Genomic DNA, 24864 nt, shown 5'->3' on the forward strand with positions numbered 1-24864 from the left:
CCACTCCCCTATCTTCCCCTTTTGGTCTATCTGTTATAATCTTTCCGATTGCTTCCTCGTCATACGAATACATGGCTTGAGAGATTGGTGGTTGGTGGTTGGGTTGAGTGGATGATAAGCTTAATGGTGCTGCTTGGTTGTTGTTTTTAGGACATCCCGTTTTACACAAAAACCAGAATATATAACTAGCGAGTCAATAAAGGATATTTCTGCACTCGATCTTGAATATTTTAGCCTCCCATTTTACATACATTTATACATAATCAGTTCAACACGTTCATCATCTCGATCCTCTCGCATATAAAAGCCATGGTAAGAGGTGGCTTCTTCCAAATCCCTAATCTTTTCTCTCCTCCCTCCATCTATTGGTTCCGTAGAGACCGACCACTCACTCATCCTCCCATCCCGCCGTGATGTGATTCGTTTATTATAGAGTTGTGAGGATATAATAAGACAATATCGAAAATATAGCAGCAGGTCAGCGGCAAGGCGTTCAGCCACACAGCAGAAGAATCACTTGCAGGAGAAAAACATATCGAGACCAAGAAAAAAGGAAGGAAAAGAGTGGTGTGTGCGTTATATGACAAGTAAGTGAATAATCATAGCATAAAAGAAAACGGAATAGGAAAACTGAGAGGATAGATAATTTACAAAACTTCGCCCACGATCTTCGCGGCCTCTTTATAGGTTTCTAGAAGTTTCTCGCACTTCTCGCGTTCAGCCTTGATGCCGTCGTCTTCATAAAGGAGTTCGGGGAATAGATCTTCTCGGTAGAGTTCGCTGACTAGGCGGTTTTGAACCACTTCTTTGCTGTGGTTGACGAGAAGGTGCATGATGGCCTTGGGAACTTGGTCTGCTATTGTTTCACGGACAATGTTGAAGTAGGATGAGATTAGACGGCGGATGAGCTCTGTTTCCAGAGCTTCGCGGTCTGTAAGGACAGGCTCGGCGTTGTCATTCTGTGCAATGTTAATACATATCGCCTAGGAAAGAGGTTTTAAGGGTTGGGTGGGCTTACCACTAGTGACATATCACCGTATTCACTTGGAGCGTATTCCTCTTGCTGTGTCGGGTAATGAGCAGTAGATGGAGATCGGACTTCATTTCGGCGGAAACTCTGGCTAAAGCTTGGCTCCATCGAGTAGCTGACATGCCGTGAAAGGCCAGATGAGGGTGGGGGAGGAGGAGCAGTTCCAGGTAGGCCATCTTTACCAAAGAAGTAGTTCAAGAACGAGTCCTTGGCATTTCCGTGCTGGTTTCCCAACCTTGGCGGAGAAGCCGCCTGAAGGCCATTGACGGCGGAGGATATGGATTCAGCGTTACGTCCAGGGTGTGGGGACTGGGTTCTAGATACTTTTGAGGTGTGTCCTCTAACTGGAAGATTTTGCTGTTTCTCTTCTGCATTCTCCTCCTCTTCATCAGGGGTAGCGACTCCGTTGACGGCTCCAAGCTCTTTCAATCGCCGTCTGTCTCTCTTTCGCTTTTCTTCAGCAAGAGCAGCCTTCTTTTCTTTCTCCTGTTTGTTTTGAATGACAGATGACATGGCGGCGGCTGCGCCGAGGAAGTTAGGATGGTTAGTATTGATGTATGCGCGCTGAATGGAAATAAGAGATTCAACGTAGCTCGAGCATGGCCCCAGGCGCTCTCTGAGAAGGTCAGACACAACCTCGATCAGCTTTGCCTGCAACCTTGGGAATCGAGAAAGCTCAGTCGAGCCACATGTATGGCAAATCTTAATAAGTTCTTCATAAACAAGCTCAACACAGCGCTGGCTGGGTATCTCTAGGAGTTTTATCTGGGGCTTCACGAGTAAGTCGAACGCAAGCTCTGGAACGAAAAGACTAGGTCGAGGGCCGGTTGAGTTACGGATGGCGGTTCTAATATCCAGGACAGAGAGATTATGGGTGGGATCAATTGTCTCTAGGGAATTTCCAAACACTGAATTAAAAATATAGTAAATTCTTGCCCCACCGCATAGTTCCTTTGTCGATATCTCGGAAGAGGTTCCGTCAATGGATGATATAAAGGAAGAAGCAAACCGTGTCATAAGCTGGAGTATCAGAGATCCGCGGTGCTCTCGTCCACTAAATTGCTTGTTTCCGTAACTGGCCAGCTCTTGTTGAGTTTGACCCATCAAGGTATTAAGGCGGGCCTTAATATCAGGCAGACGGTCACGGATATGCGCCATCAGAGTGGTATTTAAACTTTTTGCGAGGAATTGTGTACCACAGCGGGTCGCCATATTTCGGTAAGCTGGATGATGCCTGAAGAACTCGGCTTCGGACTTCAAAGCTTCTGCCAGAGACTTTCCAGCCTGAATATCCTGCTGAGAGCGATTGACTACACCGATGAAACCAAGTTTCAGTGGGTAGACTCGGCCAGTAAGGATGTCCATTGCATTGGTTCCGTGATCCATAAGGTCCAACTTGGTGAGCACACCAATGGTTCGCTTGCCAACCGGGTCAACATGGCGAGCAAGCTTCAAGGCTTCGGAGTTGACAATATCCACATTTGCAGGAGAGACGGCGAGAATAATACTGTTTGGCTTGGCGATGTATTCTGAGATCAACGTTCTCGTCTGCTTCTCGATATCAGACGGTTGGTCACCAATAGGCACCTTGGTCAAGCCAGGGAGATCCACGAGGGTCAAATTAAGCACATGTGGCGAAAAGATCTTCAGATTTATAGGCTGGCGATTAATTCCCTTATTATTACCAGCTATCCTCGCGGTTTCGTTCTCAATCTCCTGTTTTATATGCGCGAAATCGGTGTACTTCCGGCCAGGCTGGTGGTGAAATTCTCCCCATTCTCCGTGCTGTTGAACGCTGCCAGCCATGTGGGGTTCCTCATTTTCATCATCACTGTCACAGGGAACGTTGATAAGCTGGAGGATCAAGGGTCGCCTAGTAACAATGCCGCTTCCTCTGGGTAGAAAGTCCCTTCCAACGATATTTTCAAGCACTGAGGATTTCCCAGACGATTGCGAACCGACGACTACCTATACAGTAGAATAAAAGATACCAAGTCAGCCATTATTCATTCTATCTCAGAGAGAAGCCGCAAAGAATGCTGCTAGGTCACCGTTGTTACTGTTTTTCCAGGCAAAGACGTACAATCTGTGGCAAATCCAAAGAATCATTCCCAATGGTATTAAACACCAAATCCTGAAGCTTGTTCACGGTAACAAGTAAATCGTCGCCCAAGGAAGTCATCTTGATGGACTCTACTGCTCGGCCAGACTGGTGTGGAAGCACGATTCGTGACGTTGCCGGGTGAACGCAAGGGGCTTGTTTGCAGAGTTAGGAGGGCAAAACAAAGCTAGCGCCCGCCAACGTCTCCAGCATAGAGAGAAGAAGAACGAGGGGGAGGAGGAGAAGCTGGAGATGTTCGTCGAGAGGGGCGAACGGCTAGTGTGCTTGTTTCGGTGGCTGAAGCTGAGGAAGATGGAAGATGAAGATGTTTTGATGCTTTTTCTTTCTTTCTTCGCGATTGGCGGCTTTTTTGCCTTTTTTTTGCTTTTCCGGTTTAGCGGGCGGATTTTTATTTTTCCGTGATAAAACACGTGATATCAGAAGATAAAGAGAGAGTAAGAGATGGAAAAGAGAGAGAAGAGGACGATGGATGAGATGGAAGAGAGGATAGAAGTGAAAGAATAAGTCTCTAGTGGCTTTTTGCGTTTACAAACTAATCCAGTGAACAAAAAGTGGAAGCAAAACAGGTAAACCAAGCAGGCAAGAATACGCAGCACAAAAACGGTTGTAGAGATGGAATTCCACCCATAGAATTGTATGTATGTATGGAGAAGAAGCTGCCCTTTAGTTGTCGAGCTGCACATAGTTCGCCGGGAATAAACCCACTTTACCCTGGTATTCGCCCGTCCACCAATCTTCATCGGGGAATTCCTACAAAACATGTTAGCCTCGGGAAGGAGAAGACGGACAAAAGGTAAACTTACGATATTGGTAATTTTAGCGTCTTCTGGGAAGCTAAGCTCGTTGTCCTCTGCTGCCTCATAGTCATACAGGGCAGTGGCTGTGTGTTGTTTGGCGGCTGCGGGTGGTGCTGCGGGTGGAGGTGGAGGAGCTGCGGCTGCTGCGGCTGGTGCGGCTGGTTCTTCATGGGCAGGCTGAGCTGGTGCTGGGGGAGCAACTTCGGCGGCAGATTCACCCTCAACGAGCTCAACGTAGTTCCTTGGGAAGAGACCGGCTTCACCGCTGGAGTTGACCCCAAGCCACCAATCTTCATCAACCATGTCGATGTTGGTGATGCGCTCTCCCTCTCGCAACTCAATCTCGTTGTCTTCGGCTTTCTCATAGTCGTACTGCGCAATGGCCTGGATTCCACTGCCAGCCACCGGTGCTGCGGTATGAGTTTGCTCTTCCTCCTTTGGTGGTTCTGGCACTTCTTCATGCACAGCCTGGTGTTGAGTAATTACTGGCGCTGGTGGTTGCTCTGGCTCTGTTGGATGGTCATCGTGCGCAGGTCCACGCCCAACAGGCATTGCTACCCGGATAGGCGAGCCGGGAGCTTCCTCTTGTTCCTCCTCTTCTGGCTCGGCGGGGACGGGAGGTGGAGGTGGGACGGAGCGCTGAGTTTCCTCGTGTGCTGGTTCAGGTGCAGCTGGTGGCTGGGAAAGGCCGGGAATTGGGACACCACGGCCTGCAGTAGGCTTGTTGCTGGTATCAAGGGGCGGCGGAGAGGGGGCGGACCGTTCGTAATTGGAGACGCCAATGGGAGCAGCGTGAGCAAATCGGTCTCGGATAGAACCGACATTTCCGGTCTGGGGTTCCTCCTTCTCCTCCTCTTCCGCAGCGGCGCCCTCTGCATGGCTGGCGGATGTACCCGTGTGCGTTGTGTTAACTGGAGCCCAAGATTTTCCGGTATATGAGCTCTTCCAGCCTGTTTCCTGGCTTGATTGCGTATCCCTAGGCTGTGACGCTGGAGCAGGCGACGGGTTAACAACACCCCCCTGTTTGGCTTTCTTTTCGGCCCAGAGTTGAGCTGGCGTTTTACCTCCCTGGTCGGCGAAAGTGCGGCTGGCGATTCCAACGGGGGCTGCAGCCACAGGTGTTTTGGCCTCGAACCCGCCAGGTAGAGGAGCTTTAGTTCCAGTGAACGAAGCAGCAGCACCAAACTTACTAGCGACTTTCGGCTTGGGAAGACTTGTCAGCCTTTCTGAAGCAGTGAAGGCTGCAGAGCGTTCAGAGAGGGATTTTGGCTGTTCATCGTTACCGCCAGAACCTCCAGTGGCTGCAGGTGAGATCGAGCTTGGGGTATTTCCAGCTTCACCTTTAGCCTTGGCTCGGATAGCAGCGATGTCTACCTTTCCAACAGGTTGATAAGCTCCCTTGACTACCTCTGGACGGTCATTTATATCCTGTCCAGCCTCTCGTGCCTGCTTTCTGATGGCTGCAATATCGACCTTGCCAATTGGTTGGTATGTACCTTTGACTACATCACCGGAAGCCTCCCGCTCAACAGTAGGTCCTGAGGTTGTAGCTGACTTTTGCGAGGTAAGCTCCTTCATATTTACCGTGGTCGGTTTGTATGCTGGTGCAACCTTCTCGAGCTGCGTTCTCGTAACCGGAGGGGCATCTGCTCCCCATCCGTCTTCATCAACTGGCTCATTCTTTGCGTAGCCGGGTTGACTACCCCGCGCAGGAAGTTTGAACGATCCCCCGGTACGGGTAGGGTTGAAGGCCGGCTTCGCTGCCACCGGAGGTTTCGTCGAAGTGGGAGGTGGAACAGAAGCGTCTCCAGAGTATTTAGCACCGGATGCATCAGCTACCTTTTGAATAATACTTTCGGGAGTAAGGTCACGGTCAGATCGTGCAGTAACTTGGACATGGTAGCCCTAAATCAAAAGTGCTGAGCATCAGAATAGAAGATCGAATCGTCTTAGCTTGGAGAGAATTAACACACGTACCTGCAAGAATTTCGAGACTGCCGCCAGATGGCTGGTGAAGTAGCCCTTGGTTCGTTCAGGGACTCCCTCTCCGCACCATGCTATGAGAACATGTTTTGGAAGACTGGTATTCGGGTCCTTTACTTTGACGAAACCGAACTGTATCTTCCCATCAGAGAAGTCCTCGATCAAGTCTACTAGTTCTCCCTCTGTATGGCAGTGTTAGCTCAACTCGTCAAACCCTTCTGCCAAAACCCATCACGGCTGAACATACCTCCAGTGCTTTGGACCTTCAGTACACTCTCCTTCTGAGCACCGCCTTGTTGGAATGCATTTACCAGCGGAGCTGTAACGGAGAACAGGGCCCATGATCCGTATGTTGGGGAGGCCGCGGCGGGACCGGTGGGAGCTGGGGCATTTACCACCGACTGGTAGCTTTTCGTTATCGATGGGCCGTTCGTCGAGAGGTTGAGGGAAGCCATCTTATAATATTGGGAGAGAGAGTAATTCTATCGTAGGCCGGTCGTGAGAGCTAGAGTTCTTGGGGGGGGTCTGTCAACGGGGCTTTCTTGTGAAGACGGGGTTTATTCTCAGCTGAGGTCAAAAGGAGTGGAAGCCGATGGAGAACAGAGATGCCAATGAATAATATCACTATTCTATGATATGAAGAAGAATAGAAGAAGCCTACAAGGCCTGAACAATGGTAAAGATGGTGTTCGTTGAGTGACTGTTTTGACTTGATTCGGCGATAAGACTCGAGATACGCAAACACAAGCCAAAAAAACGTCGTGGGAAGGTGTGGCGCAGTCGCAAAGGCGCAACAGCTGGACATTGAATATTGTATATTTTAGCCATCTACACCCTATATATGGATGAAAGCTGCTTCATCATTGTATAATATGGTGTTTCTCTACGCCTTGTATACCCTAGACTTTTTCTCCCAGGTTTCATTTAGTGATGCCAGCAAACCATCCAATATCGTTCCTCTCCATGCCTCTATAATCATCTTCCTCCTTATTAAATGATAGAACCCGCTCGAGAAATGTCAACATTGCCTTTCTTTTTTTGATATATCCATACGGAAGAGACCCATGGAGGTGCTCTTTCCGGCCTTCTACAGAGCTTAGAGTAAGGTAGGTTATAGAGGGTATGGTATGGCCACTCTCGACAGGAAGCAAACGCAGACGTTCGGCTGATTCTGATACTAGATAGCAGTCATTGACCTACTGATACTGGATACAGGGTGGAGGTCAAGAGGCAAGCATTGTTTCTTATGAGAACGCCTGCTAATCCGCAGCTGGCAATATGGGCTGAAGGAATTAGAAACACATCCATTGATGGTCAAAATCCTACCTGAGAGCGTAACATGGCTCTCCACTATGCCATCCGTCATGAGCGGTTTACGGACAACAAGGCGGTTGAAGTCAAGTACCAGCACCATCGCAGCCAACCTGACATTATCCCTGTCAAGTCATGGACCTAGTTGCTTGGCCCAGTTAACGTGAGCAGACCTTGTACTCTTAGGAGACATGCAAGATTCCGATGCTATGCTTTCGCCAGTCATCTCACATCCGTCATTAGTGTCTGGTATGTGACCAAAATTCTCTATGGGCTGCCCCTGAATACAGAGTCGATGGCTGCCTGATATGTGGCGGTGTTAACTATTGGTAAGACGACCGAGCCAGCCAATGAGAAGGAGCGGTTACGGAGTATGGAGTACATGATGCTGAATTGAGAATATCGTCAAACAGGGAAAAGAAGCAGCGAAGTAATAGATGAATGAACGCCTTTTCCTATACCTGCATCCCATTAAGAAATTATTTGCCTTATGACTTATAGCCAAAATGATAGGAACTGCGGAGTTTACTGGATACAAATGGGCGGGCCTGTCGTCCTTCCCAGAAGGCTCGTTTTGGCATCTTCGTGCGCAGGCGTTTCTCTCATCTGTGAACTGGGAAGCTCTATGTGACTACGCATCCAGCCTTCATCACGGCGAACGATGTTCCGTTAAGCCTGAAATTGCCTTAGGAGGGCGCCATATGGTTCGCATTATCCAATTTGAGAATGACTCTCGCTGGATCGCTCGGCTCCGGATGCCATCTCGACCTACCGGCAAGGCTAACCATGTCGACAACGAAGCAGCCGATAATCTTCTCCTGAAACGTGAATTCGATTGTTTACAGCTTGTGAAGGAGCGAACTGCGGTTCCTGTTCCAACGGTGTTTGGGTATAGTAATGATAGCAAAATTGGAGCACCAGTGATCTTGATGGAGTGTTTACCGGGAAATGTTGGGATTGACCTCAATTTTGACTTCATTCCTCCCAAGTATAAGGACTCGTTTTTTGAGGAGATGGCAAAGATACAGGTAAGTTAGTGGAAACACCCCCTCATTATTGCTTTTATTGAGAATCTGGTATAGACAGATATATCATCAATATTGTTTCCTAAAATTGGGTCTATCATTCGACTCGAAGACGGGAGCTACGACATTGGCCCTATTCCAGGGCTTGGTGGACCATTTAACACGGCAACCGAGTATCTCAGAGCCTGGAGTGCAACAGTAAAATTCCCGCATACGAAATCTTTTATTGAAAATAACTGTGGGGACCTTGGAGCGGAAGTTGCCCTGTCGACTGCAGAGTTTCCCCAAAGAATCAATGAACTGGCGGAGAGGCTCTCCGTTCGGGATAACGGCCCATTCCCTCTACGACATGTAGATTTTGGGCACAACAATATCCTCGTAGACGACAAATACAAGATAGTGGGAGTAATAGACTGGGAACACGCATTTGCCGCCCCCTGGGAGACTATAGATTTTCCACTAACGTTAAACATGGTTCCGAAGGCGATGGATGCTCCGTGGAACTATGACGACCATGGGGTGCCTACGGACGAAGATCTTCGTGAAAGGCTGGTTGAACGGAAAGATTATATAGCTGCTGTATGTCGGGCAGAGGGCCCCGGGCCGTCGATACTATCAAGTATCTTAAGTGATTCGAGGGTGCAGGCCCTTGCAACGGCGATGCGGCTATATGCCTATGATGGGAAGATGGGCTTCTATTCCAAAGTATTGGACTATTCAACCAAAGCATAGAGCTTTTTTCCAAGCAAGCTTTCACTAGGACCTTAACAAATAAAAGAAGGGCAACTTGCCACACTTCTATTCTTTGATGTCAATTTCTAAAACTATTATAGATTCACATTTGTAGAAAGACTTCAAAGCTTTTCAAAGTTCGACGTTGGACCCTTATCATCACGTGATATATGGAAAAATAAAGATCCCGTGATATCAAAAACTTTCTGGGCGAAATCTTGGCATTCAAAATTCAAATTTCTCTGAAGCTTTTTATAAAAAAAAAGGTGCTTGACAAGACCAAAAAGACCTGTCAATTCAAAAATATTTAGAGCAGCTTTAATTACTCAATTGGTTTCACAAAATCATATAGGCAACATGTTAAGAGAAGTGTACGTACATTCATTATGCCTTGTTACGGTCTTTTCATGAGAATTGGATGAAGATCTAACCTCTATCAGAGTACCACGAAATGCCAGGACCCGGCGCATTCTCAAAGCCAGAGAACCCCAATTGATCGAAAGCCCAAAGCAAACACTCCTACTACACGGTCCGAAATGCCCTCTACCTCTCCACACAGTGCTTAAGACCATCCACTCGCTCACAAAGCCTCACTCCGTGCTCTTCCACAAAAAGAACGAGAACATCCACCCTTTCGAGAACACGGAGAGTCTTGAGTTCCTAGCGACAAAGAATGAATGCGGCATCGCTATTTACGGCAGTAGCAACAAGAAGAGACCGAACTGCATAACTATACTACGCATATTTGACTCGAAGGTGCTGGACATGTGCGAGCTGCTACTATTGGGAACCCAGGCTGAGATGGAAGCTGAAGCGGCTGCTGCACGGAAAAATGCCACATCCGCTTTCCAACTCAACGTTGGCGTGGGAATGAAGCCCATGATACTGTTTTCCGGAACTGTATGGGCGGACGAGACCTCTGGTGTCTTCACCATGCTTAAGAGTATGTTTTTGGATATTTTCAAAGGCGAAGAGACGGATAAGATCGATGTTGAGGGACTACAATACCTTCTCATGATTGCTGCCGAGGAACCTCAAGACAGCGGAATCGCAGGTGTGAACGGAAGTGCGACTGCTGGCAGCTCTTTGCCGGTCATCCATTTAAGATGGTACAAGATCCGGACGCGGAGGAGTGGACATAAGCTCCCCCGTGTAGAGCTGGAGGAAGTTGGTCCAAAACTTGATTTCAGAATCGGTAGGGCTCGGGAGGCTGACGAGGATGCTATGAAGACTGCTATGAAGCAAGGGAAGCGTCCTCAGGATATGGAGAAGACGAAGAAGAACATTGGTATGGATAGCATTGGAGATAAGATTGGACGAGTGCATCTTGGCCGTCAAGATTTGAGTGACCTGCAGACTAGAAAGATGAAGGGTCTTAAACGACGGGCTGGCATCGATGATGATGAAGATGATGACGAGGAAGGAGGAATGGATCTTATGGAAGTGGATGAGATATCAGAGGATGAAGACAACGGCCGCAAGCGCTCAAAGAGAGAGTAGAGTGGGATTTGACGCGAGAAAGAAAAGTTATATGGGCTGCTTATTGTAAATTTCTTCATTAGCATGGCGTTTTGTTAGGTTAGGATTCTACAAAACAGGTAGTGATATACGTACATTAGTTGATCAAATCTTCTTGTCATGGGGGAAAAAAACGCAAGTGACAGTCAAATTAAACTATTAGGCATTATGTATATTCTGGGCCGCAGAGATATCCGTGCAGGAGGGGTTGAAACGACCAGTGAGAAAAAGACAGGTAAAAATACCACTAGAGCCGCCCAAACATGAACAAGAATGGACATGGAATAAGAGCAATAGACGTTAAAGGGGATGGTACCGAAACAAACCCTACCAGCACCCTATCCGCGCCAGTGATATTCCATTAAAAAAAAAATTAAAAGTAAGGATCTAAATCCAAGAAACGGCAAGATAGCTCATGTATACATTGGGAATATGCCCAGGTCGTTTCACTCAGGCTAGTTCATGACTTATAAAAGAACAGCAAAACCTGCAAGGAAGCTAGTAGCCACGACGGCCATACCATACAGCTGACCAGCGTTGAGGAGGGCCTGATGGCCAGCCATGCCCTTCTTTGGTGTGTCGGAAGAGGTTGATCCATCCCCGAACCCGGTGTAGACGGCACCGCTAGAGGCAGAGGTGCTGGATGTCTGGGAGGCTGTCGTGGTAGGTGTTGCGGTAGTGTTGGGACGACCAGGGTTCTGGGCACCGCATGGGTGGTCTTCACGGCAGGCAGACTGGCAAGCATGGTTACCGTTACAGTTCTTGACACATATGTTGTTGGACTCTGTGCAGATGAAGTATGGGATGGTCTGTGAGTACTCGGTTGCGTTGGGCATCTTGCCGTTGCTGCAGGTGCAGTCAAAGGTTAGGTTGGACTGTTTACGTTGATTAGCCGCCATTCAACTTCATTTCTTCAAAAGAAGACGATGGGAAAATACCGGGTCACAGTCGTTTGCTGCAGGAGTCTCGGTGGTTCCCGGAAGCTGGAGACAGATCAGAGGACAAGAAGTCTGCTGGGCCAGACACCACTGTTCTTCACAAAGAGTTAGACGGTTATTTGTATCAGCAGCGTGGGATTGTCCAGACTACCAACCTCTGGTAGCTTCATCGACACTATCTGGGTCGACGGCCTGTGCAGAGGCCACGCGAGCAATAGCAGCAGCGGCGAGAAGGGCAGATGGGAAGAACATGATGTCTATTATCCAGAGAGCAGAGGTTAGCAGCTGGTCAGCTTCTATCAACGTAGATATCTCCGGCCACGAGAAATATATGATATGAGATTCCACGGTAGAGGAGCTGGGTTCGTGACGCTGGTGACGGGGTACATGCGTAACAGCTCTCCCTCTCGTTGAACGTACCCAGTAGTATGACAGATAGCTATCAAAAAGATAAGTGCTCCGTTTTGCACACGTGCGAGAAAAGAAAATATTCACAGAGCGAGAGACTGGGGCGAGAAAAGCAGAAAAAACACGAATAGTGAAGGCGACTGGAGCAGACTTAAGAAGCGAGGAGATGGAGAAAAGGAAAAAAGGGATGTTCGTCCTCGTTTTCTTCCTTTTCTTTCCTGCCCCCCTGGCTCGCCCCGAAAAAGGCAATTGAGACAAATATTAAATAAAATAAAATTAACTCATGATTGGTCAGCCGCGTGACCTCTGGATCGGCTATGCTAAGCCTCTTTGGGACTAGCGCGCCCATTAGACGGGAAGCTATGTGCCAAGGTTACGCTAAACCGTATACGGATATGCCTTATGTCATCTTCAACGTCGCTTGTTTTTATTTTTAGAAATAAAAGAGAGCAAAAAATGCATACAAAAGAAGGTGAGGCTGAAGATGTCGATATCAAGCTGAAAGAAGCTGGGAAATGAGACTGATTTCACAGTCATCTCGGATACAGAGGTTGGTGGTTGAGCTTTTTCTCGGGATGCTCAGACGGGGATCTTCAAGGTTTGAGGGCCTTACTAGCGACCAGCCGAGGTGGCACTGAGCCTTGGCTGCATCGCTCTTCACACAGTTCTGCAGAGAACCGTCAGCTACCAACCTCCCTTCCCCCGAATATAACTGTTATTAAGAACCCCCTGTCATCGTCCTCTTCTTTTTTTCAAGGCGTCGTCCATCAGGAATGCCCTTAACGATTATTTCTTTTTAGGTACGTTCAGTTGTTGCTGTTATCCTCCCCCCAACTGTGGCCTTGTCGCCCTCCAACTCGCAAAGCTACCCGGTCTTGTCTCACCCCATGCAATCTCTCCATGTGTGAACTTGAGACACGCATCGAGGATGTCACACGGTGCACCCTCCACGTCAGTAGCCTTCGCTAAACCCGCTGTCTCATGTAGAGTTGTACCCTTTCCCCGAAAGCCGGCCTTTCCCGCATACCTGCAGCGCGCGCTGGAGTTGTCCATCCTTTTTGACCAGCTCTCTCGCAAACCCTCATCCCCGGCGTTATATATACTCGAAAACTAGCCGGATTCTGGTATTTCCTCTGATGGATGGAGCCGGCCGGGTCGCCTTGTGCGCAGCACGCGATACTTTCTCAGCCACGCCATGTGGATTCTATAGGCGCTGAGACAGCGTCTATCCCCTCCGCACCCCGCGCTGGAACGCCGCAGTCCAGGTCGCAGACTGCTACCCCACCTTACTGGAGGCACTCACGCAATATCTCACATGCATCACACACCTCCCTTGACCGGTCGAGTGGTCTGATAACGCTTGAGGATCATAGCGAGGATCCGTCGTGCGATACAAGCAAGGGGCTATGGGCCAAAAACGTCACCATCGATGACTATGCCGTTGTCAAAGGACAGTCGGGAATCGGGGCGTATGTAGTGTGGATATGTAACATTCAGACTCTCGAGGTGTGCCCCCCTAGCCACCCTCTAATGGAAGCATAGAGTGCGGTTTAAATACTGATGACTGGGCCTAGGGAGCATCCATGATAGTTCGGATGAGGTTCGTTGGCCACGGGCTCTTGCAGAAAAACCTACACATTAACTCATTGTCTCGACACAACAATTATAGGTACTCTCAATTTGTAGACCTTCGATCCAAACTTGCAGAGGCATATCCTCACTCCAAAAAGTCCTTGCCAGCCTTGCCACCGAAGAGTGCGCTGTGTATGTTCTTCTCACGCTCGCTCGCCCTCGATATCCAAATTAACCTCGCATATTCTAGTTAAATTCAACGCAAAATTCCTGGAAGCAAGAAGACTCGGCCTTGCTTATTTCTTAAAGTAAGTGCAAAAGAGCAACCTACTCTGTGAGCACCGCTTCTAACCTCCGTATAGTTGTGTTCTACTCAACCCGGAGTTCTCTGGGTCTCCCATCCTTAAAAATACCCTCTTCACACACTCCACCTAATAATGCCACTCCCTTCGGACTCTTTCAAATTAACTAGAAAAAATTGCCCTTAATGATACCAAACAGGATTTGGTCGAAGCTTTCGCAGTATCCGCCACCCCTACGTTATTTCGGATAAGCGTACTTATTTATATCAACATGTCTATCTTAGTTTTAATATATAGCCTAGAATCCCATGGGCTCCCAACTAGCTTAAATGAGGCTGTACTATGTAATAATTAGTATTCAAGGATGGGATTAGCCGGCCACGCTCGTCGCCTACAAATTAGACAGCCCTTATTCGCTGATATTGTTTAGTCGTCTGCGGATATGTGCCTACCAACACTACTCCGTACTTTGTAAGAAGAGAGAAGAATTAGATGCACAGAGAGCTGTATAATCTGACAAGCTAGAGAGAAATACGGCGTTTGTCATCTAATAATGTCGATATTCAAGATATAAATCGCTTCTTGCAGAGTATGTCCTCGCTTTATCGCTTAGTAAGTAATACGTTACATATTCATACAGATATACACGTGCATCTTTAAATACACTAGTACAAATCTGCGTAATCCCATAACACAGCCAACTCGAGCTCGACGTTCACGACTTCGAGATAGCCAAAAAGAGGCGACGGCGAGGTTATTTCGCAGTCAACAAGGTCAGCGGCACGCTTATATCAAGACGTCACAGTGTCTTGTATATAGACGAGAGCAGTGGACTCCAAGGGGCCGTCCAGGAAGACAGCCACTGTCCAGTAGTGCCATCAGGTAGACCGGGGGAGCTCTTGGTTCTCCTATTCTCTCGCCTCGCCGCCATGGTGGTTGTTGTCTAGAGATTTCTACCTCCCAACCAGCCAACCAAATGATGACTCGCACAGTGACATCTCCGCTGTCGTGCAGTACCAGGACACAGCGTCAGCAACACCAGCAGCACCAGCAGCACCACCAGGCGTCTCCTGGATACAGCGAACCGCCACCGCTGACATCCACCTCCGCGGCATCTCCTCCGCATCAACACACCCATGCAAACACACGCCAGTTTATCTACACCCACAACGAACCGCCCTCAAAACGAACAAAACTACATCACTCCCCGCCCCAGGTATCGGGGCAACTGCCGCTACGCGCTAGAGATGCTCAGGGCCAGCCGAACATCATTCCACGGCCTCACCCTCTTCCACAGCGGCACGTACAGACGCAATTGGTGACTATCAGGAGCTCTAGGAACGGCGATGACGGTTCCAGCAAAGGTGAAGGTGGTCGTCTATCGTTTGTTAAACCAGATGCTTCACCCAATACCAACAATAAGACCATTGAGTCGGCGTTAGTCCGCCCAACTAGGAGCTCATTGCGACATCCTCGAGGTACACAAGTGGACGAGGGAGATATGCCCCTTGTTCAAAGAGCTCAGTCTTCTGGTGGAGATGCAAATATGCATGGAGTTGACGCTACGAAGAATGAGGCCCGTCTAAAGACACCACAGGCGCCCAACGTTAACACACCCGCTGGAGGCGAGAAGAGATCACTACGGTCTCACGATGGAGGTACTAGGCCGTCAAAGAGTGAATTGGCCATGTACTTCCCCAATTATGAACAGGTTCTTAGCTTAGAGCCGGCAAAGCAGGGTAAGCAACAACAGCACTTAGCTCTCTCACATCTACTTGTCAGCTGCTAACGTATCATACATTAGAGTTCCTTTGTGCAGAGACTACTGTTACCCTGGTCGATGACCTGAGGGAGCCAGTAGCACTGGATGGTGATGGTTTGGCAACATCAACAGTGCCACACAACCCTCTTGAGACCCTTCATAATGCAGAAGTCGTTGATCTAGGTCCATTCAAGGGAGCCGACGACAACGACCCGTTAGACGAAGATACCTTCTTCAAAGCTCACAGGAGGCTTGAACGGCAAGAGAAACAGCTGCGGAACCTTGAAAAAGAACGAGCTCAATATGAGAAGACCCAGCTAGACCACTTGCTCGGTGAGCTGCAGGGTCATGACTGGCTCCGGGTCATGGGAATCAACGGGGTCACCGACACGGAAAAGAAGCTCTACGAGCCCAAACGAGATTATTTCGTAGGAGAAGTCACTGCTTTGCTTGAAAAGTTTCGAGCATGGAAGGAAGAGGAAAAGCGAAGGAGAATCGAACGAGAGCAAGCACTCCAGGCGGAAGAAGATGAGGAGTCAGGTTCCGAGGAAGAAGACGAAGATGAGGAGGACGAGGATGAGGACGAGGGTGAAAGTGGCGTCGTTGAGGAAAACTCCGAACTGACATCAACCACGGCAGCTGGTAGCGTCCCAGACCCCGACGATGTCGACGGTTTGGCTGCACACCAGCTCTACCAAGAGGTGATATCAGCGACCAAAAGCAAGAAGCTTAAGACTCGGAAGGACAAGCCAACCTCACAGCCTCGACAGCAACCTAAACCGCAACTTCAGCATCCGCAAAAACAGCAGCAACAGTCTCCGTCGAGCAAAGTTCTTGATTCCAAACCTGTAGCACCACACATCGGGCCCAACCCATGGCCGACCGGACCCTTTCTATCATTCTATTCCAAACCCCATCTCCGTGAAGCAGCGATCAAAAAACATAAACGTGGTCGGACGCGGATGGCATTCGGGAAACCGCTGCCAGACTTGGACGAAACGCCCTTCCAGTTGCCCGATGACATCCTTACTCCAGAGGCTATTAGGGCCGCCCAAAGGAGAAATAGACGGATGAGGCGTGAGGACGGAAAGCCCGGGAAACGGTAATGTTTCTCTCTTGTTTTGAGTGCCTTGTATCTATCAGAAAAGCAGTATGATCGGCTTGTATTGTAATTCTAATATATTTTTATCATTTTTTCCAAATTTGATATATCTGTAAAAGAATTTTGCTCGCTATACGGCGTGTTACCGAAAGGCTTGAGAACGAGAACAGCTGGGCTCTTGTTATGGCTTATCTGAATAACTATTATGATCCACACCGCAGGGGGGCTGTTAAGCGCCGTATAGAAAAGATTGTGTGGTTACCTTCGAGTTTGACCCACTCCGTCTCCATGTTGGCTTTTCAACATAGCATAATTCAATGCAAAGTCACCTGGCCTATTCGACATTGGTTCCGTAGCAATCCCGTCGCCGATATGTGACCTATAAACTGGTCTTGTACGGCGGCGTAGTGTGTACCGGAATCGGTGGGATGAAAGCTGGGCCGATACGTGTTTGGGGGGTGCCCATATGAATCTCAAGCAGCATTGAACGAAGAAAATCCATTCAAGTCAAAGCCCTAGCGGCAAGGCTAGCAAGGCTAGAATGAAATCACGGCCTATCAGCAGCTCCCTAGTCGTAGGGGATGTTCCTTTTTTTTTTTTTTTTTTATGCATCCAAGTGAGGAACAGTGGCTAGAGCTACCCGAAATGATATTTGGTATTAATAAAACCTGACAATATCCATGTGGGCTTTTTGCAACCGATGCATAAGTACTTCGAACCCTGCCCGAGACAAGCTGTCTATCGGTATATAAAAACTCTTCCTTGTCTAGCCTACGCCGCAAGGAGATCTATCATGGTTATGGTTCTTTTTTTTGGTCCCCCTAACGTCAGCCATTGAATTTGCATGAGAGATGCAGAGAGGTATGAGTGGGGATGCTAATCGTTGCAGCCTGCGAACCAAAGTCTAAAAGAGTGTCCTAAAGAGTGTCTTCCAGTGAGCTCTCGCACTTGTCGCTGTCCGCTTTCAATTTTGCACTTTTGCGTTAGTTTTGATCTGCTCCAGCCAACAGCGGTGGCAGGAAACGCAAATATGCTCTGGATGCAATAGCATGCCTCGCTTATTCTTCAAAGATCGGTAGATTCCTTGTGCTTCCATGGTCTATTTGCCGAAAATCAACCAGGCCATATTATATTTCTTCATCGGTATCTTTCTGCTTCATTTATGCATCTTGGGCAATCGTGGGATCCAGATGGTGCGTATCCGAACATCCAGAAAAGGGGGTAGGAAAACGGAAAACGTGGGCAGCAGGAAGAAGGCCTGGTTCGCTTACTACTAAGCTGTATTGCCGTACATACATAACGGTCATAACATGGTAGTAATTACGGGTATTCCGTACATCGACTTATGTACCGAAACTGGATTTAACCGACACTAGAGCTAGCATCAGGTAGCAGATCGGTTTGTAGCAGGCAGCATGTATTTCCAAGAATAATGTTTCTTGCATAATACCGTAAATCTGTGGTCAAGTTGGGTTGTTTGCACGGGGGTAGGTATAGGCCCAATAATCCCTTATTGATATAGGCCTTCAGTCTCGTCTAAATATGTCAAGGTTGGTACCTTTCACCGCTTTATTATGTATACCGATGAGATGCCATGTTGCGCAGCGCGTCGGTGATTCAGCAGCCTACATAGTATACTGCTATGTATGCATTGCATGCCCCTTGCAGGCCCAACCAGCCCAGTCAAACTTAACTATGCATGACAGCCATTTCGCTCGTATTCCCGTTTGTCTTCCTAGATCGCGCGTGTTTGGGCGTTCCCTTTGCTGTTCCCGCATGTTTAATTCCGTATCGAGACCGTTTCCTTTCGCCAGAAAAAAAAACCCCCGATTAGCTGGCCAAACTTCCAGTTCAAAAAAGAGTCGCCATTGACATGGAAATCGGTCACAGAGGCCACGAAGGAGGTTGTTATATCTAACGGCGGTAACAAGCCAAAGGCTTTGTTGGATATATCGGCTTGCAGCCATCTTTTCGATATTTCCGTTGGCGTTTCTTGCATACAGATGCCTTCCAGTATTGAGGAGACCACGTCGATTACCTTACTCTTCTTAAATTAATGTTTCATATATTTAGAAAAAAAAAAAAAAAAAGTGAGATGAGTGCAGAAGGGCGATCCGCACTGCCATATTCCTCCCCATGCGCTCTTCTCCATAACAGCCCTGGTCGTACGGAGACTTTGATCAACTTTTGAAAAGTTTAAAAGAAACCCTGGTTTTGATATCAAGGAGTTGCTTCCAACAGCCAGGTGCATGGATTCATGACCAATCAAATCAAAACTTGCTCCCATCGTTTGTACTCTGTAATTTCTGGCTCTTGAAAGATGGTAGTTTGGTAGCCTAAACCACCGTTTATTTGGGTATCAGGGCAATGCATCGCTAGGGCAATGCATCACTAGGGCCAGGTGGATATATGAGACCATTCGTCTTTTAGTATATTTTTTTATTCTTTCTTTTCTCCTTCTTCACTGTTTCTGCGGTACTCATTTCTTTTATGAAGCTGCCAAACAAGAGTCCAGCCCAAATGCAAATCTAGGGTTGAGGTAAAAGGGAGGAGGTAAAAGGGAGGAGGTAAAAAGGAGGAGGTAAAAAGGAGGAGGAGGAGTAGGGGGTAGGGGGGAAGGATAAAGTGCGGAAATAGTTTGCACACAATAAACTAAACTTGCGGGCCGGCCCTTTAAATTTCTGCAGAGCATGGAAAACGCGTTTTCGTTTTATACCAGCCAGGCGGCTGTGCGAGGGTGTAAAAGTGACAGGTAATCCTCCTGCCAATCTGCTATATGGAGATCGTATAGTTTCTTAAGACTTTTTTAGCTCCACAGCTCTCTTCCACAGAATGCTTGATGGAGCAGACCCACCCGAAAAACAAAGCTTTTCAGGTGTGGTCAAGCTAGATGACAAGAAAACTCACTATGGGAAAATACCACGTCAGTACCAATTGAATAACAGATTGACAGGTCACAACAAGCTCCCAGTGGCTACTTATCGGTGTGGAAAAATGCAAATGGGATAAGCATCCAATAAAGTTTGTCGGTTAAAAAAAAGGGCGTCCAAGCAACACGCGCAGTTGGAATCCTGGAATACTCACAGCTAAAGGAGGAGGGAACAAGAGGGAAAAAAATCTTCCCTCTTTCTCTGGGTATGGAAAAGGGGTAACTGGTTCGGATGTTGTTGAGCGTGTTGGGTATAAGTAGGGAGGTATCTTACCCTTATTCACGATTCAAACTGCCAAAGCAACATTGCCAGGCAATTCCCTGGGCTGCTCGACTCAGGTCACAACTTGGAATACTTCCCTTCTACCGTGGCGATCTGCAGAAATGTATCCCCCAAGCCCACCGAGTTCATTATATTCCTTTGGGGACGCCTCGATAGAGGTCCAATATGGAAGTCCTCCCCCTAACCCACAAGATTTGCAAGTCGACACCACAAGGTCAGCTCACTCCCAAGCAAAGAGAAGTTGAAGGCCAAACATTTGCTAATGCAATCTATATTTGCAGAGATGACCAGAGCCAAGCTGAAATATCTGAAGCAGAAGCCATGGGAGACGAAGAGAGCCGGCTATTCGCTATTGACCCCTTTGAAGGGACTGCTCTTGAAAGTGAGGATCCAGGTCCAGAATCGCTGGCAATGCACACAATTATGAGCCAGTTCGAGCTAATGATTGGGTTTAAGGCGCACACAATGTGCTACAAGAGCACGACAACGAACGTATAAGCCCTGGACCCGATTCGTCTGATCAGACAGCCCCTCCCAGAAAGCGTCAGAGGTGTGATGCTGATAGCTCATGTCCGCCCATACTTCCGTTTCCGGCTACCCATGGAATAGGTGGCCAAGCTGCTGCATCCGACCATGAGCAGAAGCCTAAGCACGGTCTTGACGAAGAAGACAAAGTTGAGGCAGAGGGTGACGAAACTGCGGACAAAGTGCCGCAGAATTAGAGTACTTTCGGGGCAACACACAAGGGATTCCGGATCTACCAATCGGAGGAATATACCATGACAGCGAATCATCTTCGATGGGGAGAAATATGAGGATCCGGTTCCTTGGGAGTGAAGCTCGTGGCAGCCTGTTCAGCCTAGGACAGGTGCTCTGCGTTCCTCCCGTTATATCAGATGTCAAGATTAGGTTGTTGTTGTTGTTTTTTGAGGGGCGCATGTTTAGCTAGTTATAGAATAGACAGATCTCTTCTCTTTGATCCACTTCGCCCATGGAAAAGGTTGTTTCCACGAGCTGCCCCGCAAAACTCAAGAAGTAGACGGTATACTCCATAGGCGTTTACCATCTCGTTATCAGAAGAGCATTCCTCAATGCCACCCATCTCCATCCTCGAGGGGGATATATCCGAATAAAAACCACCTTGATGACGAAGTCAGGGGTTAGGCGAGCAGCAAGAATCCCGGGGGAACACAAGAACGGTCCGCGGGAAAAGCAAACATAAGGTGTGGCCGTCCACCCCCGTCGTTCGTCACAGCTGTCCCGGGGAATCGGAAGTTGAAGAGCGTTGGAAAACGGCGCGACATCTAGCGTGTGAAGTCCATTTAAAGTACCGATCGTATACTTTTGTGCCTTTCTCGGGATTTATCCCAGATCGAGCCCAAAGCCGGAATCTCCTAAAGGTTCCCCCCTTGGCGACTTAGGCGCAACTAGTTACGCTAAGGAGTCCTCGAGCATCCCTAATAATAATTCAGGAGCATTAAGACTGGCGCTCCCGCACAAGGATTCGTGACTTCGCATCCACTGACAGGCCTGACTTGCTGATTAGTAAGGAGCTTAGGGTGGGTTGCTACGCCCTGCCATGTATATATGGACGAATTAGGGCTCATCAGCTTGCTCTTTCGAATAAAATTCCCAACGAACATTGGTGACATCGACAGTTGTGCATGAGGCGGTTGATATTTCCGGCCAATAGCTTAACGCGGGCCGGCGGAATGGCCCGATAATATGATCGGCCATCTAGAAGCGAGGGCTAGATGCCAGCCCTTGGGTCTTGTTGAGTCTCGAGTGAGAAGAAAAACAAAGACTGAAATGCCCTGGCCCGAACTACAATGGGTGCTTTGACCGTTGTTTTTAGTGAAATCCAGTGGGAATCAGTGAAATCCAGTGGAAATCAGTGGGAAGGGCAAAGGGTGATGGCCCCGATGGGACCTAGAAACTGACATTATGTGAATGCCAGAGCTGGCTACACCTGCACGGCGCAAAGACCCAATAGCCTACGTTTCTCATCTATGATGGGGGTATATAAGTACCCATCTTGGTTCATTGTCATTTGGACTTCATTTCTTCGTTGAACAGCAGTATCCCTTCACTTTATCCAAGAGTTCCCAGAAACACAAAGTTGCACTCTTACACCTTTGATTCTTTAGCAGGCCAATTTTCCTTAGCCCCATTAATAAAGATCTATTAGAGAGAAAACATTCAAAAAGCCATGGGTGTACCACTGGATGGAGGAGAGAAGTGGAGGGCTGAGGAAGAGAAGAGGGAAGCGTGGGTTATCCCCGGATGCTTGATGTGTATGCGTGAAGATGTTAACCGTGTTGTCATAAACTAGGCTTAAATCGTTGAATGAAGCTGTTGAGAAGTCGGATGCCGCCTCCACTAAAGCTCAAGACGGAACAGCTGGAGAGCTAGAGAACGATCTCACTGAAGCTTCTACCGAGGAGCCCACCAATATGTTGTCAAGGGAAGCTAGTGCAGACCAACTTCATGACAGTCTCGATCTCGACGCCGTTGCCAGGTCCCAAGAAAATGGGCCCCTCGAGCGGCAGCTTGACAATTGGCTGAGATTCCATGGCCTTATCCGGGAGGAACTTAACAGTTGAAAATTTCTTGTAAGTCTTTGGACCCTCCCTGTATATTTAGGACAGCAGCACGGAGGATGGGAAGAAGATTCAGAGCTAACTTTGGCGTCAATAATAGAATATGATGGGCAATTTGCCAAACGACCCACGCCAACTTCCATCGTTTAGTAAACGTATGGGAGAGTTCGACCGGCCAAGGGGTTTAGTCCAACATTTTTTGACCTATTCACGACCATGCAGTCGATAGTTATCCCTTCCATCGGCGGCGTCAAAATAGAATAATACCATCTTGAGATTTTCATTTTCGCCTATCTGGTTCAACGGTGATTCAGTTAGTGCAATCTTCACCACTTGCTTTGCTTAAACAGGTGTACATAATCAAGGCTATTATATTTTAATTTCAGAGAGAAGATTAATTTCTCGTCATCGCCCCGCAAGATCCAGCGTTTCGAACTATCTGAGATAGCAACGAAGCGCCGGTGCTAAGGCGTCCGACTAAGGATGACGATACGAAGGTTTTCATCATGTCGCGTGTGTTTGAAGATTATTCCTTGATAGAGGAAAATAGAACCAACTTACAGAAGATGATAAAAGGAGGCTAATAAATAGTTTCCTAACCTGAGATAAAAGCCTCAATTCCACAATGTCCGTAACTAACCAGAAGCCACCCTTCTGAGAGTGAAGCGTACACCGAGGCAGCATCATCATAATAGTTGCTTCCAGGCAGTATCTAACTGCGAAGCAGGAGGATATACCTTTTTTTTCATGCGTCCTCGTAACTAACAATTCGTCGACGAAATTGGGCCGGTGATTTGGGAGTCCGTTTCATTTCCCGTCTGGGTGTCCCATGATCGTTTACGTCTTTCGGAATGGGCCGTTTCATAGAACTTGAGACTGCACCGGTTCGGCCATTTATATCCTTTCTTTGTTTCAGTAGTTTGGCTTGAACTCGTTTCTCGTCTGTTATTTTTTGGTTGAGGGAGGTGACATCGGCCTGTTCACGCGCGTCATCTTCAGTCAGGTGTTCATTGGCCCCTTTACCATTATCAAGAGCCTCTTCTTCCAGCTCCTTTTGGCGAAGGAGTCCTTGGATTTCGCTATGTCGGAATATCTGAATTTGCTGGTCGGTGAGCGTCCGCTTCACCCCATCAGGGTAATACCCCAAGCCATCGTCATACAAGTCCTCATAGCCTGTAGCTTGAACTTCCGTAGTGCTAAAACAGCTTGAAAAGAAATTGGAGGCTATAGTCTGGTTGAAGTCGTGGGTAGCGAAATGTTTGGCGTGGAAAGCATCTAGATCATCCTTCGTGAACGACGGATTAGCTAGACAATAAGGTACAGACGAGTCTCCGGATAACATACGCATGTGACAAGGGGAATATCCATAGCCATTATACCCTGTATACGCCATGAATTCTCGGGGCTGATGGTATTAGTGAAATTGGTTATATTCGACTTTCACAAGCTTGACGCAACAAAAAGCGCGATGAATAACTTCTTGGCATCAGCACAGAACCACCACGTGATATAAAAGTATAAAAAGTCGTCTAACAAAAAAATTGTCTGTAAACGCGCCCAAGGTTCTTATACTCCAGCATTACGGTGTTGAGCATGACTGAAGGTACCTTCCAGTGGCACATACTAGACGCTAATACGTCATACCATATGCCGGTAATAATAGGGAAATGATGTAACCTTTAGGTGCGGGCATAGGTAATGGGTCTTCAAAATCACCCAGCATCCGATACTTCGAATTTTAGTCAGTGCTTTGCTGCTCCGAGAAAGGTTATCCTTTCTATTCATTATTCTTGCAACGTGGGGATTTGTTAAGGCCGGCTGCGATGGGTTCCAGGTTCGAAGAACGATTTCTCTCAGAATATGATTGTACAACACCGACTCGTTACATTCATGAATCCGAGTCGTCTAATGTCTCTTCAAGGATGTTTTACCGCTCTCCAAATCTAAAAGCGAAGCAGTTCTTACGTGATGAAGAAATAGATATGTTTAATGCTCGGCAACTGGCAAAACTCCTTGGGATCAGAGCACCGGGCATGAAGCGGACGGTCGAGACAGCTGAGAATGTTTTTATTGTTATGGAGCGTATTTACGGACAGACATTGGAAGAAGCTGGATTCACTCTGGGTAGTTTACGACTTTGCGACTGGCCTTGCAACTACGGCGGTTTATTCACCGGATGAGCTATTACTGGATATACAACTACTACAACCTTCTCTCTGTGAAAGTTATGTGGCTTGACATGGCACCGGGAGACGGTTTTGACGGGCTTAGCAAGCGGGGTTGGCTCCATGGATGCCTCATCGCCTCCTTCACGGCCTAAGCTCAGTAACAAGTACTCAAGGCAACAAATACTTGAAATAAAAATAACATATGGATGGGAGTTGCAGCCAATCACGGTATCGATCCATTCGCGAGCTAACATCGAAATTATAAGGAGAGACCATACCATA

At 47.9% G+C, this 24864-nt stretch overlaps 11 protein-coding genes across 11 annotated transcripts; 7 read left to right on the top strand and 4 right to left on the bottom strand.

The window, feature by feature from the left end:
* Window positions 1-647: 647 nt before the first annotated feature.
* On the bottom strand, window positions 648-3212 carry MCYG_07569 (dynamin-A; the record flags this gene model as incomplete). The annotated part of the gene is made up of 3 exons (XM_002843740.1): window positions 648-959; window positions 1019-2998; window positions 3114-3212. 3 exons carry the CDS (start codon window positions 3210-3212, stop codon window positions 648-650), a joined length of 2391 nt encoding a protein of 796 aa, XP_002843786.1.
* A 603-nt stretch (window positions 3213-3815) lies between these two features.
* MCYG_07570 (app1) lies at window positions 3816-6387 on the bottom strand (the record flags this gene model as incomplete). Its single annotated transcript, XM_002843741.1, has 4 exons — window positions 3816-3902; window positions 3956-5854; window positions 5927-6114; window positions 6180-6387. The coding sequence occupies 4 exons, from the start codon at window positions 6385-6387 to the stop codon at window positions 3816-3818; spliced, it is 2382 nt and encodes a 793-aa protein (XP_002843787.1).
* Window positions 6388-7749: 1362 nt separating this feature from the next.
* On the top strand, window positions 7750-9000 carry MCYG_07571 (conserved hypothetical protein; the record flags this gene model as incomplete). The annotated part of the gene is made up of 2 exons (XM_002843742.1): window positions 7750-8271; window positions 8326-9000. 2 exons carry the CDS (start codon window positions 7750-7752, stop codon window positions 8998-9000), a joined length of 1197 nt encoding a protein of 398 aa, XP_002843788.1.
* A 357-nt stretch (window positions 9001-9357) lies between these two features.
* Window positions 9358-10500, top strand: MCYG_07572 (ribosome biogenesis protein RPF2; the record flags this gene model as incomplete). Its single annotated transcript, XM_002843743.1, has 2 exons — window positions 9358-9371; window positions 9441-10500. 2 exons carry the CDS (start codon window positions 9358-9360, stop codon window positions 10498-10500), a joined length of 1074 nt encoding a protein of 357 aa, XP_002843789.1.
* Window positions 10501-10985: 485 nt separating this feature from the next.
* On the bottom strand, window positions 10986-11708 carry MCYG_07573 (conserved hypothetical protein; the record flags this gene model as incomplete). The annotated part of the gene is made up of 3 exons (XM_002843744.1): window positions 10986-11393; window positions 11457-11551; window positions 11612-11708. The coding sequence occupies 3 exons, from the start codon at window positions 11706-11708 to the stop codon at window positions 10986-10988; spliced, it is 600 nt and encodes a 199-aa protein (XP_002843790.1).
* Window positions 11709-13004: 1296 nt separating this feature from the next.
* On the top strand, window positions 13005-13871 carry MCYG_07574 (PX domain-containing protein; the record flags this gene model as incomplete). Its single annotated transcript, XM_002843745.1, has 4 exons — window positions 13005-13370; window positions 13439-13628; window positions 13687-13744; window positions 13799-13871. 4 exons carry the CDS (start codon window positions 13005-13007, stop codon window positions 13869-13871), a joined length of 687 nt encoding a protein of 228 aa, XP_002843791.1.
* An 846-nt stretch (window positions 13872-14717) lies between these two features.
* Window positions 14718-16606, top strand: MCYG_07575 (conserved hypothetical protein; the record flags this gene model as incomplete). Its single annotated transcript, XM_002843746.1, has 2 exons — window positions 14718-15477; window positions 15558-16606. 2 exons carry the CDS (start codon window positions 14718-14720, stop codon window positions 16604-16606), a joined length of 1809 nt encoding a protein of 602 aa, XP_002843792.1.
* A 3309-nt stretch (window positions 16607-19915) lies between these two features.
* On the top strand, window positions 19916-20536 carry MCYG_07576 (uncharacterized protein; the record flags this gene model as incomplete). The annotated part of the gene is made up of 3 exons (XM_002843747.1): window positions 19916-20028; window positions 20096-20196; window positions 20271-20536. The coding sequence occupies 3 exons, from the start codon at window positions 19916-19918 to the stop codon at window positions 20534-20536; spliced, it is 480 nt and encodes a 159-aa protein (XP_002843793.1).
* A 1487-nt stretch (window positions 20537-22023) lies between these two features.
* On the top strand, window positions 22024-22417 carry MCYG_07577 (uncharacterized protein; the record flags this gene model as incomplete). The annotated part of the gene is made up of 2 exons (XM_002843748.1): window positions 22024-22082; window positions 22147-22417. The coding sequence occupies 2 exons, from the start codon at window positions 22024-22026 to the stop codon at window positions 22415-22417; spliced, it is 330 nt and encodes a 109-aa protein (XP_002843794.1).
* Window positions 22418-23159: 742 nt separating this feature from the next.
* Window positions 23160-23788, bottom strand: MCYG_07578 (conserved hypothetical protein; the record flags this gene model as incomplete). The annotated part of the gene is made up of 2 exons (XM_002843749.1): window positions 23160-23699; window positions 23759-23788. The coding sequence occupies 2 exons, from the start codon at window positions 23786-23788 to the stop codon at window positions 23160-23162; spliced, it is 570 nt and encodes a 189-aa protein (XP_002843795.1).
* A 449-nt stretch (window positions 23789-24237) lies between these two features.
* MCYG_07579 (uncharacterized protein) lies at window positions 24238-24594 on the top strand (the record flags this gene model as incomplete). Its single annotated transcript, XM_002843750.1, has 1 exon — window positions 24238-24594. The coding sequence occupies one exon, from the start codon at window positions 24238-24240 to the stop codon at window positions 24592-24594; it is 357 nt and encodes a 118-aa protein (XP_002843796.1).
* Between the last annotated feature and the right edge of the window lie 270 nt (window positions 24595-24864).

Source organism: Microsporum canis, genomic scaffold (genome assembly GCF_000151145.1).
Source record: "Microsporum canis CBS 113480 supercont1.7 genomic scaffold, whole genome shotgun sequence".
NCBI lineage: Eukaryota > Fungi > Ascomycota > Eurotiomycetes > Onygenales > Arthrodermataceae > Microsporum > Microsporum canis.